This window comes from Mastigoproctus giganteus, chromosome 4 (genome assembly GCF_048544385.1).
Source record: "Mastigoproctus giganteus isolate SK-2022 chromosome 4, ASM4854438v1, whole genome shotgun sequence".
Classification (NCBI taxonomy): Eukaryota; Metazoa; Arthropoda; class Arachnida; order Uropygi; family Thelyphonidae; genus Mastigoproctus; species Mastigoproctus giganteus.
This window is the reverse complement of record NC_143578.1, coordinates 159,575,586-159,596,230: the sequence shown is the minus strand read 5'-3', so window position 1 is coordinate 159,596,230 and position 20,645 is coordinate 159,575,586. Positions and strand designations below refer to the sequence as shown.

The 20,645-nt window shown below is 35.1% G+C and overlaps 1 protein-coding gene across 2 annotated transcripts in view; it reads left to right on the top strand.

Moving 5' to 3' along the window:
* The window catches only part of LOC150087142 (uncharacterized), a 167,698-nt gene that overhangs the window by 57,929 nt on the left and 89,124 nt on the right, over positions 1-20,645 (top strand). For both annotated transcript variants that reach the window (XM_090371844.1, XM_090371843.1), the window contains exon 3: positions 12,384-12,470. In XM_090371844.1, the coding sequence (XP_090227970.1) occupies positions 12,384-12,470 (87 nt within the window). The remainder of the gene's footprint in view (positions 1-12,383; positions 12,471-20,645) is intronic.

The following is a 20,645-nucleotide window of genomic DNA, read 5'->3' as shown; positions in this document are numbered from 1 at the left end:
TAAATGCACAAAAGCCTTGTTAGTGTGCGAGTGACCAATCCACAATTTCCAGTCAATATCTGGGAAGTTGAAATCCTCCATTATAAGAAAATCTGATTTATATCTGATCTTAATTATCAATCTGATCTGATATAAGTTACGAAGTTTCCGCCAAAATATCGATAACAAAGGCTATTTGAATATTAAGCTGTAGCTTTCCAAATACTTATTCTAAATACAAAAATAAACTAAAATACGTAACTATAGGAATTCAACTAAATATTAACTACAGTTTAGTATATTAAAATAAAATAAAAATCTTAAAATTATTTCAAACACTGATGTGTATTTAAGAGCTTTGAAATACGCAGCCACATGTTGTAGCCTCGATCTCAGATCCATTCTTGGAATTGACAAACTTCAAAAAAATTACATCAGATAAAACCTGTAATCAAACCATGACAGTCTAATTTTTGCAGGAATCATAACGAGGAAGTTGTTCTTGCCTAGCTCGGCATAAGAAACAGGCATCTTACACTTTCTTTCCTGCTGAGGTCCTATGTGCTAGTCTTATGACACTATTTTAACTATTAAACATGTTTTAATTGACTGTGCTAATTTTACCTGTGCGAAAACGTGTTACTGCCTTTAGCCACCTGGCAGGGCCTTAATCTAATGTCAGATGTTTTCAGAGTTTTACAATTTATTAATTTTTATATACTTTGTATACTGCTTTTTACTGTTTTATATTTGTATGTACTTTTTGATGTAGTAAACATGCAGAAAGTTACAAAAACCTTTCTCTTTTTTACTTTTTTGTACTTTCTATGGTGTGGTCATGGCACACTAGCTTCATTCTATCCTGAAAGAGGCCTCTGAGGTCGGGAAAACTCATATCTAGGAAATAAACTCATCTCCCCAGAGGACACTATCATTTTGGATCGTGCACACGGATACTGGGAGTGTAAATGGCTCGAGGGTTTACGGATTGGCTCATCCAATAAGAATACCATGAACAGAGATAGAGGCATGTGTATTCATCCCATTTTTGAAACAATTGTATTAAGTTCGGGTGAACGATTTTCTTTGCCACGCACCAGAGATATTTCCGCTTCCGGTTCTGACCATGTGCCAATTGAACCACGTGTGGAGATACCGTGAACCTGCTATTTAAGGAGATGTTGCAGGAAGTCATATTACTGTTGAAGAAGAGAGCTGACGCTCTCGAAAGCTCCAGGTTTTTAGCGCTTTTAATTTTATATTTTAGCTTATTTTATTGTAAACGATCCTTTATTACAGTTTTTAGTATTCCGCAATATACAATCATTGTAAATAATTTGTTTTTGATTTTATATTATTTGTAAAATTTTAGTTACAGTAAAATTTTATTCATGGTCGGTGTATGAGTTTATTTCCTAGATACTAGCTTCATTCGCTTTTACCATTAAAATAGAAATCAATTAATTACATTGAAGCATTCATTACAGTTAAAGTGGATGTGTCTAGTAGAAAGCTGGTGTTATTGTGCTAAGTACACAAAGGAAGCATGTTACGCTTTCCAGATTTTACAATACCTGGAAAATCTTATATATGTCTTGAAATTTTGCATTGAATTTCTTTGGATTTTTTTTGAATTTAACTTTATTGCCACACCTTGTATATATAAACAATTCTGGAGGGCTCAGCCTTTATGGTATGTGGGGCAATATGCACAACATACACCTCTTGGGATTAAAGAGTTATATGTTGCATGTTGTTTTATTATTGTTTGATAACCTGAATTCGAGGTACTGGTGAGAACATCAAAGGCTGATGTTGTTCGGATATTAGAGACATGGTGTTACACAGACATAAGGAATGCAGAATTGGAATTTGGGGAGTAAAATGTGTATAGAAAGGATAGAAGGGGAGGAGGGGGTGATGCTGTTAGTTAAGAAACAAAATCTAAGGAAGTGCATCCTGTTAACATGGGTGGCCAGTGAGTGTTGAGTCAGTTTGGTTTGACCTAAGCACTGGAAAAACCAAGTTGAGGGTAGAAGTATGTTATAGGCACAATGACTCTGTTGAGTACAATGAACAACTGTACTGAGATATAGAGTGGGCCAGTAAATCAAATTGTGTTATAACGAGGGATTTTAACTTCTCAGATATGGATTGGAACTTATGAGTTGGTCACTCACACTCTAGTAAGACTTTTGGGGATTTATTGGATGATTGTTTTCTACAGCAGCATGTTCAAGAGACAACCAGAGGGAGTAATACTTTTGATATGATTATCAGCAGTGATTCTTCATGCAATAAGAATCTGCAGATAAAGGAACCACTAAGTGGCAGTGATCACAATGTACTGATGTGGGATTTACTTATCAGAGGTAAAGGGTAGGGTTTTTGCTTTTGTAAAGGTGGTTACAGTCATCTCAGAGATTTTTTAAATTTTATACAGTGGGACCAGCTGATGATGTTACCAACAGCAAATTCTAAATGGGAATCATTCAAGGAATTAATCTTGGAAATGACTAGGCTTTTCATTCATACCAATTAAGAAATACTGTTCAAGTTTTAGGCCTAAATGGATGTCAGATGACCTAGTGAGACTCGTGGCAGAAAAGAAAAATGCATGGTGCACATATGAATTATTATTATTGAGCATTATAGCTCTGGTTCATACTAAAAAATTATCAGGAAACACAGATGCCCACGGTAGATATAAGATAGTCTGTAATCCAGTCACAAAGGACGTTAGGAAAGCGAAGGCAAATTACAAGAAATCTTGGGCAAGCAATGTGAAGAAAAACAGTAAAGACTTCTTTACTTATGTAAACTCTAGAAAGAAGAGGATGAATCAGATTGGTCCACTTGACATTGATTGTTCAATTGTTGATGCACCTGCTGAGGTTGCTGACAAACTGAATGAGTATTTTGCATTTACATTCACACATGAGGAGTTCTTCAGGGTGGTGAATGCCAGAAGTTTATCAAATGCTACCAGGGAGCTAAATGATTTTGTAATAACTGAGCAAAGTGGAGGAGAAATTATTGAAATTAAACATAAGAAAGGCTCCTGGGGTGGATGGGATCTATCCAGTTATATTAAAGAAGTAGCAAAGGAAGTTAGCAAACCCTTAGCCATAATTATGAAAGATTCCTTGGACTCAGGGTAGGTCCCAATGGACTGGAGATGTACAAATGTATCCCCAATTCACAAAGAGCGATCAAAGAGTGACATGGATAATTACAAACCTGTTAGTTTAACTTTGTTCCAGGGAAATTAATGGAGGCACTGGTTAAGGAAACAATGCAGGATCAGCTAGACAAGACTGCAGTTATAGTTCAGACAGAGCATGGGTTTGTTAAGGGGAAGTCTTGTCTGACTGCTTTGATTGGATACTATGATGTGGTCACAAAGGAACTGGATGCAAAAAATAATTTTGATATCATATTCTTGGATTTTAGGAAAGTTTTTAATACTGTGGCACATGGAAGACTACTGTACAAATTGGAGCAGTATGGCATTAAGGGCAAGTTGCTACAATGGATAAAACAATGGTTGAATGGGAGAAGACAGAGTGGTAATCAATGGACTAATGTTATCAGCGGAGTCCCCCAGGGTTTGGTGTTGGGCTCAGCATTGTTTTCTATATTTATCAATGATGTTGATGAAGGTATATCAGGGTTAATGTCTAAGTTTGCAGACGATACAAAGGTTGGCAGAGTTGTTAATGACAGTAATTATGGTATGCTACTGCAATCTGGAAAAGTTGAGTAGATAGGCCGAGAGGTGTGATGGTTAAGTTTAACATTGACAGATGTAAAGTGCTGCATATGGGTAGCAGTAACCCCAGAGTAACATACCAACTTTGTGGTACTACACTCAAGGTAGTGGAGAGTGAAAAGTACCTGGAGGTAATTGTGCAGTCAGATATGAAGTTTTCTGGGCAGTGAAAAAGGTGCAAGAGTAGCTCATGGCATCTTGTCAATGATATACAGGAATTTTGCTAGCAGGGATAAGGAGCTGATTGTTCCCTTGTATAAGGCAATGGTTAGGCCACACCTTGAGTACAGTCAGTCCTCGTATAGCACGATAGTTGTGTTCCTAGAAACCCTCATGCAGTGCAAAATCGTGCAATATAAACCAAGGCCCTATGGGAAAAATAGGGTTATGTGCCGACCACCCAAGATTTAACACACATTTGTAACCAAAACATGACCAAACACAATAAATAATCGTAATAAAATACAAAAGTATTTTATTATGACTATTACATAATAAAATATTGCTAATGCTTTTGCTTCTATCGTAAGCAAACTTGTTTTTTGTTTGATTTTCTATCCAAACAGATGACAGCCATTCCATCTATTCCAATTCTTTGTGTTTTTCCTGCTGTGAAAGTTGTTTTTATTTTCCCTGCATTCTTAGTAATTCTCGGCGTTGCCTCATTTAGGTCTGTAGCACGTGCAATATCACATGGTCTTTCATTTCGCTCAAAGCGTTTCACAATTTCATATTTTTTCTCTATCGACAGAGGCGGACTGGCTATAAGCCTTACTGGGGAAACCCCAGTGGGCCGGAGGCCGGTGTGATTTTGGCCATAAACCATAGTATGAAGCCACTATAAATTTTCTCGGGTAAGAGAATTTTTGATCCAGTCCGCCTCTGTTTATCGATATTGCTTTTCTTTTTCTCTCTGAATCTGTAGTGTCTTCACCAGGACACTTCCTTTTCACACCTTTTAAGTATTTTACTCATTTTTAGGGAATAAAGCACAATTACAAAACGAGGAGGCACGCTTGATACACATAAACAAAGCTGCGCGTGTGTAGCAACTGAATAAACAATACCGTAAAGGCAGAGATACACTATTAACACCTCACATTTTACTAAAGCACATTTCTAGGGGTTACTACCATAAATTAAACAATAAAAACAATTTCCAGTTGTGTTTCTGCTAGTGGAATCTGTTATAAATTCTATCTAATTGCATTTGTGATAATACCAATAGCTAAAATTGTGTGGGTTTTTACGTTATTATTCAGAATCTTCTCTTCATTCCTATCGGGTTGCATTCAGTTGGGGTGATTCTGCGTTCAACTGCCATTTATTGTAAACACAAAGGCGAATCGTGCATAAGTGAATTCAGTTCGTGTTATATAAGATATCGTTCCCCTATTTATAAATCGTGTATGATCGAATTCGTGTAGTGTAAACACGTGTTATACGAGGACTGACTGTACTGCTTACAGGTCTGAAGGCCTCATTTTTGGAAAGATGTGGAACTGCTGGAACGAGTACAGAGAAGGGCACCGAGATTGGCAAGTGGAATAAAGGTGGCAGATAACTTTCATCAACCGGTGAAATACCACCACTTTGCTTATTGGAGGCTCGAAGTGGTGAAACCCATGTTTAGTCTCTAGAGCAAAGTTTCCGGCATCCCCCTCCCTCCATACTTCTCCTTCAACCCATGCACGGTACTAAGTACTATAGGTTTTGATACCTTTCGTGTTTGGGGTTTTCATAAAAAAAAAAAAAAAAAAAGGTTGGTGTTACCAAGGATGGCTTATTTTCTGCAAATTGCAGTTTCTGGAGGCTAGGCACCTGCGAGGTGATCTAATTGAGGTGTATAATGCCTTGAATTGTTTGAACAAGCTCAATGCTAATGGAATTCTTTCTCTTGCTCAGATTACTCACCTGATTCACATTGAGGAAAGATAGTTGTAGAATAGATGTGCAAAAATATGCCTTTAGCCTGTGGGTGTTTAATAGTTGGAACAAACTTCCATCTGTTGCAGTGCATACCATAAAGGTCGCACCCTTAAGAATTGTTCAGATATACAAAGTATCGATGCAAAATTTCAGAAGACACATATCAGATTTTCCAAGTATTGTTAAATCTGGAAAAGGAACATGCTTCCTTTGTGTACTGTGTGTGTGTGTAGATATAATGTGATTGTCAATTTTCGAAGTGATAGGAAACACAATGTAATCAGACATTTGCAAATAATAAAGCATATTTATTATTTATATTATTTGTTTTTCAAATGTTTGCAAAACAATAGATATGCATAAGGAAAACGTGCAGTGCATAGAAAGAAATGCAAATATAGATGGCACATTTCATATCGATAATGATGTCATGCACGCTGAATGTTTAATTGCATCTTTTGTCCTAATTTTCCTTTAATTTGTGTTAAGCTTGTAGGTGTGTTGTTCTCGAATATGTTTCCCATAATGCAATAGCAAAAAATATATATATTTTTACAAAAAAACTGCAGGCATTATTATTGAACTTGCACAGCTAGGGAAACAAGTGTTTAATGATTCCAAAAAATGTGCTATTTTCAGTTGCTGCAGATGGCAGTAATCAAAGTGATTTCCATCTATATCCTGTTATGGTGAGCTTTTCTTCGAAAACAGAACCATATAAAATAAAAAGTGGCTTGCTCTCAGTCAGTGCCAGCATTTGATAACATTTGTGGAGTAAAAAAAAAAAAAAACTATCTAGCATGTAGTGTTGTTAATGACCCTAATTATGGTCTAAAATCTTATGTAGCAAGTGTTGTGCTGTGTGAGAGAGAGAGAGTCAGAAGTAGAAGGGAATCACCAAGAAAGAGAAGGATGATAATATCCAGTTGAGGACCCTGATTATGCCAAGCCCATGCTCACCAGGTGTGAGCCAATCAAGGCAAGGCAGCTCTCCTTTAAAGCACCGAGTTCTGCTATGAGACACATACAGGAGTATAAGTTTAAATTGGGAGAGAATGTTTGTAAGATCTGCAAAAATTGCTTTCAGCCACAGTTCTTGGAACAGGCTTCCATCTGGTGTTGTGGAAGTGGGTAGTTTGAATAAATTTAAAGGATAAACAAAACATAATGTTAGAAAAAATGTACAGATGTTTTTTTTGGATGGTGCTGTTTAAGCTTGCCTTCTTACCTCATTTGGCACTGCTGTTGTTAAGTGGATGATTATTATTTAGGTGATTATTGTTTACTATCTAGAAAATAGCATTAAAAGGAAAGGTAGACTTAAACAGTTGCAATTAATATTACGTTCTTAGCATTTTTTCACCAACCTTTCATGGAGTAAAATAAAATTAAAATAAAACAAAACAAATCTTGATAACTATCAAGATTTGTATCTTGATAGTTATCAAGTCTTGATAACATCAAGTTAACAAATCTTGATAACTATCAAATCCCGTAGCTTTCAAAGGCTCCAGCCTTCTTCTTCAGCAGTACTCTCTATTATTCAGTACACCTTTAAATATCAGCAGGGTAATGGTAGGCATCACATGTTTCCATTCTCACGTGTTCCGCTCTCTTGCATTGTGGAACCAGAAGTGGCTCGAACGGAAGTCGTACGGAACCGTTCATCCTTTTTTAGGATAATAGTCTCTAAAAGGGGGTGAATCCGTACACCCCTAACCCTATTAATGTTGGTTGTAGAGCTGATCCACAAACTCTCGAGCCACTTACGGTCCCAGAACCTATGCGCCCGATCGGTGATAGTGGCATCGTCTGGGGAGATCTGGTGCTGCTTCTCCCAAAAATGTTCGGCCACGGCGGACTTGTCATATTCCGCATTTCTTATTGCTTTTTTGTGTTCCCCCAGACGATCTTTGAGACGACGTTTTGTCTCCCCTACATAACATTCCCCACAATCCGGGCATCTAATATTATATACGACCCCACTAGCATCCTCTTTTTGAATGGGGTCCTTAACTTGAGACACAACTGTGCGCAGTCTTCGTCCCGGAAGCTGCACACAGCGTGTCTGATATTTTCTTAATACTCTAGTTATATAATCCGTCAAGCCTGGATAATAGGGAATGTATGCAGTGGATACTGGTATAAAAGATTCATCTCTCCTCTGATTTTCATTAATAAATTTATCTATAATCCTCTGGGGGTAACCACATTTAGTAAGATCCGCCGTGACACGTTCGTACTCTGCTTTCCTATCATCGGAGTTACTGCAATGTGATTTCGCTCTATTAATTAGCGTTCTTATCACACTGTTCCTATGATGGCTGGTCAGGGCTGAATTATAATGCGTATATTGCCCTTTACACATCGTTTTTCTAAAGACTTTTGTCTTTAACTGCTGGTCTTCCCTACAGACCAACACATCCAGGAACGGCAGAACTCCTCCATCTTCAACTTCCGATGTAAATTGTATGAATTGGGAGAAGCCATTTAAGATATTCAACACATGATCTTCACTCCCCTTCCGAACAAATGTAAACGTATCATCCACATACCTTTTCCAGGGGCGCATAGGGAGAACACTAGCATTAAATATTCTGGTCTCGAGCTCCTCCATAGCTAGATTTGCTATAATTGCGCTAATGGGGGAGCCCATAGCTGTACCATTAACCTGCTTATATATAATGTTATCAAAAACCATAGTGTTACTTGAGAGGCACAATTCTATACCCTTCCTAATATCTTCTGGATTAAGTTGCGTCCTAGTATTTAGGGTAGTATCCCTCTGTAAAACTATGTTTGCACACCACACTCCATGGTCAATAGGAATACAAGTGAATAACGATTTTACATCAAATGATATCATAATTTCATCCTCTTCTATACGCTGGCTCCTAATAAAGTGCACAAATTCTTTACTATCCTTGATACTATATTCAGAGAGTCCTACTAGTGGAGACAATAGTTTGGCTAGGAAACCCGAAAGTGCATACGTCGGACTACCTATAAATGAGACTATGGGTCTGAGTGGCACGTCTACTTTGTGGATTTTGGGTAAGCCATAAAACCTTGGCATTTGGCTACCTGTAGCATGCAGTGTCCAATATTGTTCTTTAGAAATCTTATTAGATTTAAGCCAACTCTGCAACATTCCGTTCACTTGTCGCTCCAAACTAAGAAGTGGACTCTTCTGGATAACCTTATAGGTTGTCTGATCTTCTAATAAGGCAAAGCAACGGTGGTTCTTAATAAAGAAGTATATAAGAATAAAGCGTTGAGCTTATCCAGAAGAGTCCACTTCTTAGTTTGGAGCGACAAGTGAACGGAATGTTGCAGAGTTGGCTTAAATCTAATAAGATTTCTAAAGAACAATATTGGACACTGCATGCTACAGGTAGCCAAATGCCAAGGTTTTATGGCTTACCCAAAATCCACAAAGTAGACGTGCCACTCAGACCCATAGTCTCATTTATAGGTAGTCCGACGTATGCACTTTCGGGTTTCCTAGCCAAACTATTGTCTCCACTAGTAGGACTCTCTGAATATAGTATCAAGGATAGTAAAGAATTTGTGCACTTTATTAGGAGCCAGCGTATAGAAGAGGATGAAATTATGATATCATTTGATGTAAAATCGTTATTCACTTGTATTCCTATTGACCATGGAGTGTGGTGTGCAAACATAGTTTTACAGAGGGATACTACCCTAAATACTAGGACGCAACTTAATCCAGAAGATATTAGGAAGGGTATAGAATTGTGCCTCTCAAGTAACACTATGGTTTTTGATAACATTATATATAAGCAGGTTAATGGTACAGCTATGGGCTCCCCCATTAGCGCAATTATAGCAAATCTAGCTATGGAGGAGCTCGAGACCAGAATATTTAATGCTAGTGTTCTCCCTATGCGCCCCTGGAAAAGGTATGTGGATGATACGTTTACATTTGTTCGGAAGGGGAGTGAAGATCATGTGTTGAATATCTTAAATGGCTTCTCCCAATTCATACAATTTACATCGGAAGTTGAAGATGGAGGAGTTCTGCCGTTCCTGGATGTGTTGGTCTGTAGGGAAGACCAGCAGTTAAAGACAAAAGTCTTTAGAAAAACGATGTGTAAAGGGCAATATACGCATTATAATTCAGCCCTGACCAGCCATCATAGGAACAGTGTGATAAGAACGCTAATTAATAGAGCGAAATCACATTGCAGTAACTCCGATGATAGGAAAGCAGAGTACGAACGTGTCACGGCGGATCTTACTAAATGTGGTTACCCCCAGAGGATTATAGATAAATTTATTAATGAAAATCAGAGGAGAGATGAATCTTTTATACCAGTATCCACTGCATACATTCCCTATTATCCAGGCTTGACGGATTATATAACTAGAGTATTAAGAAAATATCAGACACGCTGTGTGCAGCTTCCGGGACGAAGACTGCGCACAGTTGTGTCTCAAGTTAAGGACCCCATTCAAAAAGAGGATGCTAGTGGGGTCGTATATAATATTAGATGCCCGGATTGTGGGGAATGTTATGTAGGGGAGACAAAACGTCGTCTCAAAGATCGTCTGGGGGAACACAAAAAAGCAATAAGAAATGCGGAATATGACAAGTCCGCCGTGGCCGAACATTTTTGGGAGAAGCAGCACCAGATCTCCCCAGACGATGCCACTATCACCGATCGGGCGCATAGGTTCTGGGACCGTAAGTGGCTCGAGAGTTTGTGGATCAGCTCTACAACCAACATTAATAGGGATAGGGGTGTACGGATTCACCCCCTTTTAGAGACTATTATCCTAAAAAAGGATGAACGGTTCCGTACGACTTCCGTTCGAGCCACTTCTGGTTCCACAATGCAAGAGAGCGGAACACGTGAGAATGGAAACATGTGATGCCTACCATTACCCTGCTGATATTTAAAGGTGTACTGAATAATAGAGAGTACTGCTGAAGAAGAAGGCTGGAGCCTTTGAAAGCTACGGGATTTTATCGCTTTTAACTTAGTATATTTTAATGCATTTTAATCTTGTGTTTTAATACTTTTAATATTGTAATACGTATATTAATTTTGTAAATATAGGTTATTGTAAATATAGTTATCAAGATTTGTTTTGTTTTAATTTAATTTTATTTTACTCCATGAAAGGTTGGTGAAAAAATGCTAAGAACGTAATATGAATATACCCAACCTCAGAGGCCTATTTGAGGAGTTGCAATTAATGCATACTGCCATTGAAGTAAAAAAGATTTTGAAGCATGTGTACCCATTGGCTGTTTTTGGGTAAAGTACACAAAGTCATTAGTTAGTGGCACTGACTTGCCAAAATTCATTTCATGATCCAAAAGTTCTGAAAGAAGACAAAGTAATGAACCCTCTGAGTACGTCTGAAGTGAAAGCAATCCTAAATTGGCCATGAAAGCTGATAACTAAGCATGTTATTCTCACTTGTGGAGAAAGTCTCTTCGTGTTCTCTCTCTTCTTCACTCTTTTCTGGGTTTGAATAAAGCACTTTGCTTGTTCCATTTAAATGTTATGCCAACATTTAAAAATCTGAACCCAACTCTTCACGCCAACATACCTCACATCTATTTACTGCAGTTTCCTAGGTGTTTAAGACTGTAATGTGTAAATTTTCTATACTGCAGTTTTTAAATTTTTAAATTCATAAATTTAAATTTATTTTGAGATGGATTTTCCATCTTAGTCATTTCTACTGCCAAGGCTATAGTGAGTTTAAAATGAGAGAAGATTCTGTTGTTACTGTGTGACTGCATGGTGCACAAGTTCCCATAGGAAAATTATGTTACCGTAAATGTGGAGGTAGCACAAATTTCATCAGTTAGCAGTACATCATTTTCAAATTTGAAATTTTTTGTACACAAGTTTCTAATACTTCTTGTGTTCATTGAAGACAAAGAAATAAATGAACTAGTAGACTTTTTTGCACTATCAGCTCCGTCTGTTAACCTACCAAACACTATTATGAAAAAAGAATTGACGTACAGTCCTTGGTTGGAGAAATGACAAGTGCACAAGGAAAGCATGAAACAACTTATCCTGAGCATTCTTTGTATTTGAATAATTCCTCAATAGCAATGCTGAATGCAGAAAACCAGGTTAAAAAAACAACAATGTACATTAAATCTCTTTCTACTAAAACTTTGGAAATGCTCTTAACAACCTAGTTAAGACAGCAGGGCTGTTATAAGCAAAAGTTTGCTTCAGCATATCTGAAAGAGGGCAAAGTCTGCAGCAGTATCTTTCTTGAAGCAGTTGTAATTAATTGATGTCTACCAGAATTCAAATGGACTGGTAAATCCTAAGTAAGCTAATGTTTTCAAGCATATTGTACTGGTAAACAATCCTATAGTTATTAAGTATTTTAAATTTAATTTCCAATGCAGCAGTGTGGACTTAGAAAACCTCCTACTTCATTTAAAAAATCTCCTATTTTTCAAAAGAAACTGTTAAAAAACAGTTTATTTTGAAAACTTTTTTGTAAACTGTTGCTTTACTTTTCTCTTGCTTACAATTATAAACTGTTTGCTTTTCTCATGTTTACAATTATGCTTTTTTGAGAGTCAAGATTTGGCAGTTATATGTGAATTTCTTCCCATTTTTATTCAGGTAGATAATTTTTTTAAAAAAAGTCACTTGTATTTGTTAATTTTTTTTCTAATTATTTCTCCCTTCACCAGGTGCTGCAGGGTTAATTATTATCATTTTAGTTGCTGTCATAGCTTGGCACTGCTGTAGATTGAAAGGAAGACCTGATAAGGCCTACTGTAAGTATTGTTTCACTATTTATCACCACTGAAGTCTAAGAAATTTGTGTTATGTTCTTATAACTACAATGCCCATTAAAGCTACAAGGGATAATGATCTTCATTAAGTTTTTGCTCTTTTGTCATTATTATTTTGCTCTTGAGTACTATTACTTATTACTCTTTCTTAATCTCATTAGAAACATTTGAAGATAGAATTTTCATTAACATGGCATTAGTATTGTCCCCTTTTGCAATATAGGTGATATCCTTTCCTATGACAGGCCTAGATTTTAACTTTAATATTTGATAAAAGTATTTTGTTTTTTTGAATTGTGCTTTTAGTTTACTAAAAGCTTGACCTTTTACCAGTAGACTGAAACGTTTATTAATTTCAGTTCTATATATTTTTAATAATAATGAAAATTTAATAATAATGAAAAAATGAAAATTTTTGTTAATGTAGTGTTTTTTTCCCCACTAAAAATACTTAACTTTCTAAAACTGTTAAGAGCATTTAACAGCTGTGTAAACTAGGTTGTTAAGAGCATTTTATTTCATTAGTTTAATGAAATAGTTTATTATTGATTATACTTAAATTTTCAGAACACAACAAATTAAGCCAATATTTTATAAAAAATACTTCAAAATTAATGTGTTTCAATGAAAAAAAAAAAAATTTATATTAATTTTGCCTGCATATATGATGAAACACAAAACATAACATGAAATCATGTGTATTAATTTTTCCAAGTTCTTGTGATTTTTCCAATTTCTAACAGTTGGATTTGAATTCATCACAGGAAATTCTGCACTACATCAGCGGAAAAACAATTGCAATGCATTGCTTTGTGTGTTCCCCACCTTCCACCCCTGTTGTAGCATCAGTTTTACTGCCATGATGTGCACACTACTAGTCAGATTAACATCCTGGAGTTTTTTGTTTTTTTTTAAAGTAGTGTTGGATACTTTTGTGACACCTTTTTGAAATGTAGTTGTGCTGAGGTTAGCTGATTTATTATTTGTGGTTGCAAAAAATCTACCAGAATTTTACTTATTTTCTGTGATAATTCTCACATGGATGAATGATAAACTTTTGGATAGTGAAAAACATGCCACTGTGATGAAAAGCAGTGTTTCTCTACACAACGAACTGTGCTTCACTGCACAATGGAGTAACAGAAACTGATATTGTCTACTCTTTCAGGGCCACTCAGCTTCTGGAAAGTGGAAAACAATATAAACCTATAAAAAAAGAAAAAAGAAAAAAAAAAAAAAAAGCAGCACACACAGAAAGAAAGACAATAAGAAGGTACAAAAATAATCAACTACTAATTCCCAACCAATGAGTTATCAGGATTAAATATTTTTATGCTGGCCCTTTCAGGAGACAGGATGCTACTGCTGAGTTAAAAAAATAAAAAGGTATCTTTTTCTTTCCATTCTTAACCCAACAGTAGTCACACCACTGTGTGTAATAAATGAGGTTGCACAGTACCTGTCAAGTGCCCAACTTTTTTTTTTTTTTTTTTTTATTTCTGGAAAAAGCTTTTTCCATTTTGTTTGAGGTATGCCAAATCTGGAACTTTTACTTATAGATTGAAATACTTATTAAATGTTTTTTATTTTTTTTTTGTTTTATGTTTCTGCTGTTATTAAAAAAAATAACAGTACAGTCATAAAATATAAACATGAAGCTAATAGTCACTTTCATTTTATCATTCCAAAAAATATGAGGAGTGCAAAAATTCAGACTTAAATTTACATGTGCACACGTATTAACCCAGAATTGGTGATGGGGCACTTCACAGGTGCCCCTCAAAAATAACATTCTTTTGTTAACCATTACTCAATGATAGAATTTTTTTCTACTTATTCTGTTTTTTTGTAAAACTTTTACTGCAGTAGTTTCTGAAGTGATTTTCTTACTGTTTTCATATAGAAATTGTCTGAGAACCTGTCAGGTGCCCTTCCACTTTTTGCAACTATTTGGCTTTGCTTGAAGGATGCCATGGTATTGGACAAGCGTGCCAATGTTATATTTGTTTAAAGTTTTGTGTTATTTGTTTTTCTTTTTTCACTTGATCAATAAACATTTACCCTCTTACTCTAGTTGTTTGCGAAAGATTTATTATTGTTTTCACAGCATAAAAATGATAACACAAAACCCAGTTCTCCCAAAATGGTGCTACTGTGTCAGAAGCAACATATGTAGTTTCAAATTTTGACTTCTGTGAGGGCATGGAATTTGAAATAAATTTGGAAATAAACCTGAAAACGGAAGTAACTAATAGTATTGAATATGCATAATGTTTTTTAATTTTTTAATAAATTAACCTATTAATGGGGTGCCATACCACCAGGTATGGCATCCCTATTAATAGGTTAATATTTTTTGCCAAATAAATAAAGAAATAACCAGATAAATAATAATAAAGCAAAAATAAAATCCTTTTGTACAAATAATTAAACATAAAATAAAGCGTAGAATCTAATTTCTGTAAGCAGATGTGTCAGCCATTGTATTAATTTCGGTTTCAATATGTTCAAACTAGCTATGCAGAGTAAAAATAGTACAGTAAGTCCCTGACTTACTTAAATTCTTTTTCACTCATTATTTATTTTTTTTATAATTTTAAAATTTAAAACACTAAAAAAAAAAAAAAAAATGGACGCACAAATTGCACAAGTGAGATTATTATTATTATTATTAGCTATATGGTGCAAGGAAGCCTGAGGCTTATGCTGCACCAGCCAAAAAAAAAAAAATTCCCCAATTCGCCATTCCCAGAGAGAAAAGGAAAAGGGAATCACCAAGAAAGGGAAAAATTATGATATCCAGCTCAGGACCCTGGGTGTGCCAAACCCATACTCACCAGATGTGAAGCTTAACAAATAGGAATGAAGAGAAGATTCAGAAAATTAATTTTTTTTTGTATATATGACCAAAGATTTCAGTGAAGGGGCTACACATTTCACCATAATAACGTAAAAGCCCACAGAATTCTAACTATAGGTATTATTGTAAATCTAATAATATCGAGTTTACTACCCATTTATAATGAATTGCACTAACAGAAAAGCCCAATAAACTGGAAACTGCAAATTGTTTTATGGTAGTGACCTCCAGAAAAATGCTTTTATAAAATGTGAGCATGTGTGGTGTTTCTACCTTAACCCTGTGAAGTTCTTTACAGAAAATTTCATTTTGACCATTATCATGGTGCTGACTAAGAGAATAAGTGACAGCAGTACTAGTAAATCTACCAAGAAAATAAAAGTGACCGATTTGGATCAGAAAATTAAAATAATAAGGATGTATGAAAATGATCAAACAATAAGAAGTAAAATGCGGAATTTAGATTTGTCAGTGTCAACATCGAACAATAATAAAGGACAAAGACAGAATACGAGAAGAGGTGAAGGGATTGGCACCAATGAAGTCAACTATAATAACCAAGGCTATGAAATACATATCAATTTTTACAGTACAATAGCATTCGTTTTTTTTTTTTTTCCTTTTATGTTTTCTTTTCTTATGTGCCACTCTGGTTACTTTACTGCTGTCCCCAATAAAGTTTTTAATTGAACTAATTAAAATTATATAACTATTTTTCTATATATATATATATATATATATATATAACTAGTATATAAAAAATATATAACTAATTAATTGAAAACTATATAACTACTTTTCTTCATTCTTCTGAGGATATTATGTGGTTTTTGTAATTTTGGTATATTGGGATATAGTAGCAATATTTTATTAGTCATTCCCAAGTTATGTAAAACTCTATTCATGTAAGAAGTCCTGGAATGTATCTTTTATGTATGTCAGGGACTTACTGTATATAATTGCATGGAATCTGACAGGTTCTTTGATTGTATAATTCCAAGTAAGGATAATTGTACATAACTTAAATAAAAGTTTTCCTATATTTATTGAAGGCAAAACAGTTTCAGCCATTAGCATTGAACCAAGGATTAATGTGTAACATTTATTTTGGAGAGGGATCTGTGAGGTCCTGGTGAGTTTATTTAATTTTTGGTTCATGATATCAGTCCATTAAGTAATTTTGTTTTTATGGATCACCTAAACAAAGTAAATATGTTAATCATAAAAAATGTTCCAGTGTTTCGTTTTGACATTTTTTAAATTTATTTTTCTTTTTCCATTGTTGTTCTGTTTATTAGCAGAAGCTGTCTTTAATTAAAAAAAAAAAAAAAAACTGAAAGGAAATAGATTGAAATAAGCCAGTTATTATTAATTTATCCATCATTATTGTATTTGTATTTAAAGGGCATGGTACGAAATATGAAGTTCCTATATTCCCATTCTCTCATATAAATAATAAACCAAAACATTGCTCTTAGTATTTGAAAGGGTGTGGAGGGCTAAGAAAGAGACAAATGCTGATAAATATTAATCTTCTGTAATTGACCTCAGAATTTAAAAACAATAATAAAAAAATCAGCTGAAAAAATTTGCAAAACGATTATGAAAAATATGTTCTTTACTTTCTTTAAAAATTGATATCACTTAATTTGATATCAACTTCTGGATTTGAATTCCAGAGAATTTTGGCTTTTGTATGACAATTGGACAACTTTTTTTATTGTTTTCTGTTTATACTGTGGTGTGTAATGCTAACACTCCTAAAAATGGTACTGAACTTTTTTTGTTATTACAAGATTAGCAACTTTAAAACATTACCTCTTTGAAATGTTGTTGAGCCATTTCATGAACCATTTAGATCACAAACAGAAATGGGTCAACAAATGTTTCCAAGAGCCAAATATAAAATTTTATGAAGATCCATTCATATGTTAAAGCTATTATGTGCTTTTGCATTTGTGAATACCCATAAAAGGACACTGATACATCTAGCATGAATCGATACTTGGGGCTGAGTTTTTGAAAATTATCTTGCTTATTCCTGAATGTGTTATCTATTTTATTAATAGATACATATTCGTCTCCAAGCACGGCTGATTTTTTGATCACACGCATATATATATTTTGATATTTGAGTTTTGCCCAGAACAGTTTTAGCCAGCAGGGGAGTACAGTATTTTATAATGCTAGTCATCACATGGGAATGTGGCAACATCCTTGTTTTTAGAAGCATATAGTGATAACTGCATAAGGATATTTGTTATTTTGATTTTTTTTATTATTATTGAACAGTAATAACTGACAATGTTGGTTGTAAAAAATTATTGTACAGAACCAAATTACAATATAAATAATGTAGCAATATTGATCTTTGTTATCACTTATCTCTCTACATTATAATTTTCTTAGGCATGAGTAACTAATTCTGAGGCATGACTGTGGCTTCAGTGATGATGGCTAATAATAGTTGAGGAGCCTTATTGGTTGCTGACAAGGAATGAAACAGACAATGATATAATCACATTGTGATTATGTCATTGTCTGTTTCATTCCTTGCCCTCTTTTTTATTTATTTTTTTCCCTGCCCTACTGCCACAAAAATCTTAAAATCTTCAATCTTTGATTGAAGAAGGAGCTACAATGCTCGATAAAATTAACAGAACAAATTGTTTACATGAATATTTTATTGTAAACAGTGTTACCGAAGGCCAATATTTGATATAATAAGCATCCCTGCATGCAAATTCCAAGTATTCAATAGAAATCGATCTACCACCTTTACAGAGCAGTCATTATACAAATTATTGTATTTTGCAGTTTGTAGATGCTATGAAGGTTGGCAGGGTTGTTAATGACAGTAATAAAAGGACAGTACTGCAACAGGATCTAGAAAAGTTGGGCAGATGGGCTGAGCGGTGGAAACTGAAGTTTAACATTGGCAAATGCAAAGTACTGCTTATGGGTAGCAGTAACCCCAGAGTAACGTACCAAATGTACGGTACTACACCCAGGGTAGTGAAGAATGAAAAGGAACTGGGGTGGGGAATGATTGTGCAGTCAGATATGAAGTTTTCTGAGCAGTGCAAACAGCCACTGCGTACCTTGAGTAATGATACAGGTCTGGAGGCCTCATTTTAGGAAAGATATAGAGTTTCTAGAACAAATACAGAGAAGGGCAATGAGATTGGTGAGGGAGAACAAAGGTTGCCCTTACTAAGAAAGGCTTAAATTATGCAAATTGCAGCATCTGAAGAATAGGCACCTGTGAGGTGATCTGATTCAGGTGTATAAGGCTTTGAATAGTTTCAGCCAGCTCAATGCTGATGGGATTCTTCATTTTGCTTAGATTGCAGACTTCAGGGGGCATCCTGTGACCACCAAATATGAAGGATGCGGAAAGGTCAGGGAATGACCACCGCATATCCCCAGAGCAATATGGCCTTAGTTGCTAATGCTCCTAAAAACCAGATAACAACAACATTCAGGGGGCATAAAGTTAAATTGAGGAAAGACAGTTGTAGAATAGATGTGTGGAAATTTGTGTTTAGCCAGCAGGTGGTTGATTGCTGGAATAAACTTCCATCTGTTGTCAAAGTTGATAGTTAGAATGAATCCAATGAAGAGTGGACAAACATTTGGAGCAAATGGATAGGTGAAATGGGAAGTTTTTTTTGCTGCTGTATAAGCTTGCTTTCTTGCATCATGTGCCTCTGCTGATTCTAATGACCCCTAGGTCAGAGGAGCTTGCAGTTAATCAGTTAGACGGCAAATATAGTTGTTAACCGTATTCCATGATCATGTAGGCTTGGTCCCAGTCGAATAAATGCATGTATTTTTGTACCCTTGCATTTGACTATTTGGCTACAAGTGCAATGTCTCCTCTGACTTTGAAGGTTATTTTTGTGCTGCCACCTCTGAAAATCATGTCTGTTATTAATGAAAATAGATAAGAGATGGCAGCATGTATGGGAAAAATTTCAAGACAATTTGTAAATATACTAACACATTATTTGACACATTATGTACTTAAAATTCATTCATGTAAATAAATTTCATTCCTGAAATGAAATGCATTCATTCCTGAAAGGGTTAATTGGCTTTGTCTTCTCAGAAGTATTTGGATACTAGCACATGAAAATAAACTAATATCTATCTAAAATAATGAAGGATTTAGCTCACATTTGATCTGAATGACAGCCACATGCTTATTAGAGAATATCCTCTCCAGCTTTATGACAGTAGTCAGCTGGAATCATGCTATGCTTTTCCTCCCAGGGATGTTAAAATTAAAAAAAAAAAAAAAAAATATATATATATATATATATATATATTGTTACACTGATAGTATTCAAACCCATCTTGAGGGATAGCTGTCCAGGATGTCAAAGGTGAACTGGTGGGCTTATCTTAACAGTGGATTTAAAACTTATAATTTACCATAACATAACTGACTTGGTAGTTTCAATAAATAACTAATGTAAATTTTTAGGAATATTTGATGTGTTACACTTTAAAATAACCCTTAGCCCACCATTAAACTCTTTTTTCAAAGATATCAGCTACAGTTCCTATTTAGTTTAAAAGTTTTTTTCTTCTGTTTATATTTAAAGAAGTAGTTTTTGATCTATGAACTGTAAGAAAGTTCCCATAAATGAAAAAAAAAATGAGAGTAGGAGTGTGTTATAGGCCTAATGACTAATGAGTACAGTGAACATTTGTACAGAGAAATAGAATGGGGAGTAAATCATATTGTGTTATAATGGGGAATTTTAACTTCCCAGATATTGACTGGAACTTGTGGGTTGGTCACTCGCATGCTAGCAAGACTTTTGTGGATTTATTGGATGATTGTTTTCTGCAGCAGCGTGTTCGAGAGGCAACCAGAGAGGGCAATACTCTTGATCTGGTTAGAAGCAGTGATTCATGCATTATTCATGCATTAAGAATTTGCAGATTAAGGAACCACTATGTGGCATGATCACAGTGTACCGATGTGGGATTTACTTAAAGATGTAGTTATGTACAGTAGAAGAAAAATGACAGTTTTAGAGAGGTTTTCACTTGATTTTCTTCTGTTATTTCATCCTTTTCTGATAATTGAAATAACAGATAACTGAAATTTCACTGCAGGATTTTTTTTTTTTTTCTACGTGTGCTCTTGTTAGAAACCATAGGCATTCAGCAAACATACATTCACAAAACTTATTTTTTGTACCATTTTACAATTTTGCATACATGCCTTATTGAACTCGGCTTAATAGTAATCGTGGCACGTGATGCAAGAAAGCAAGCATATG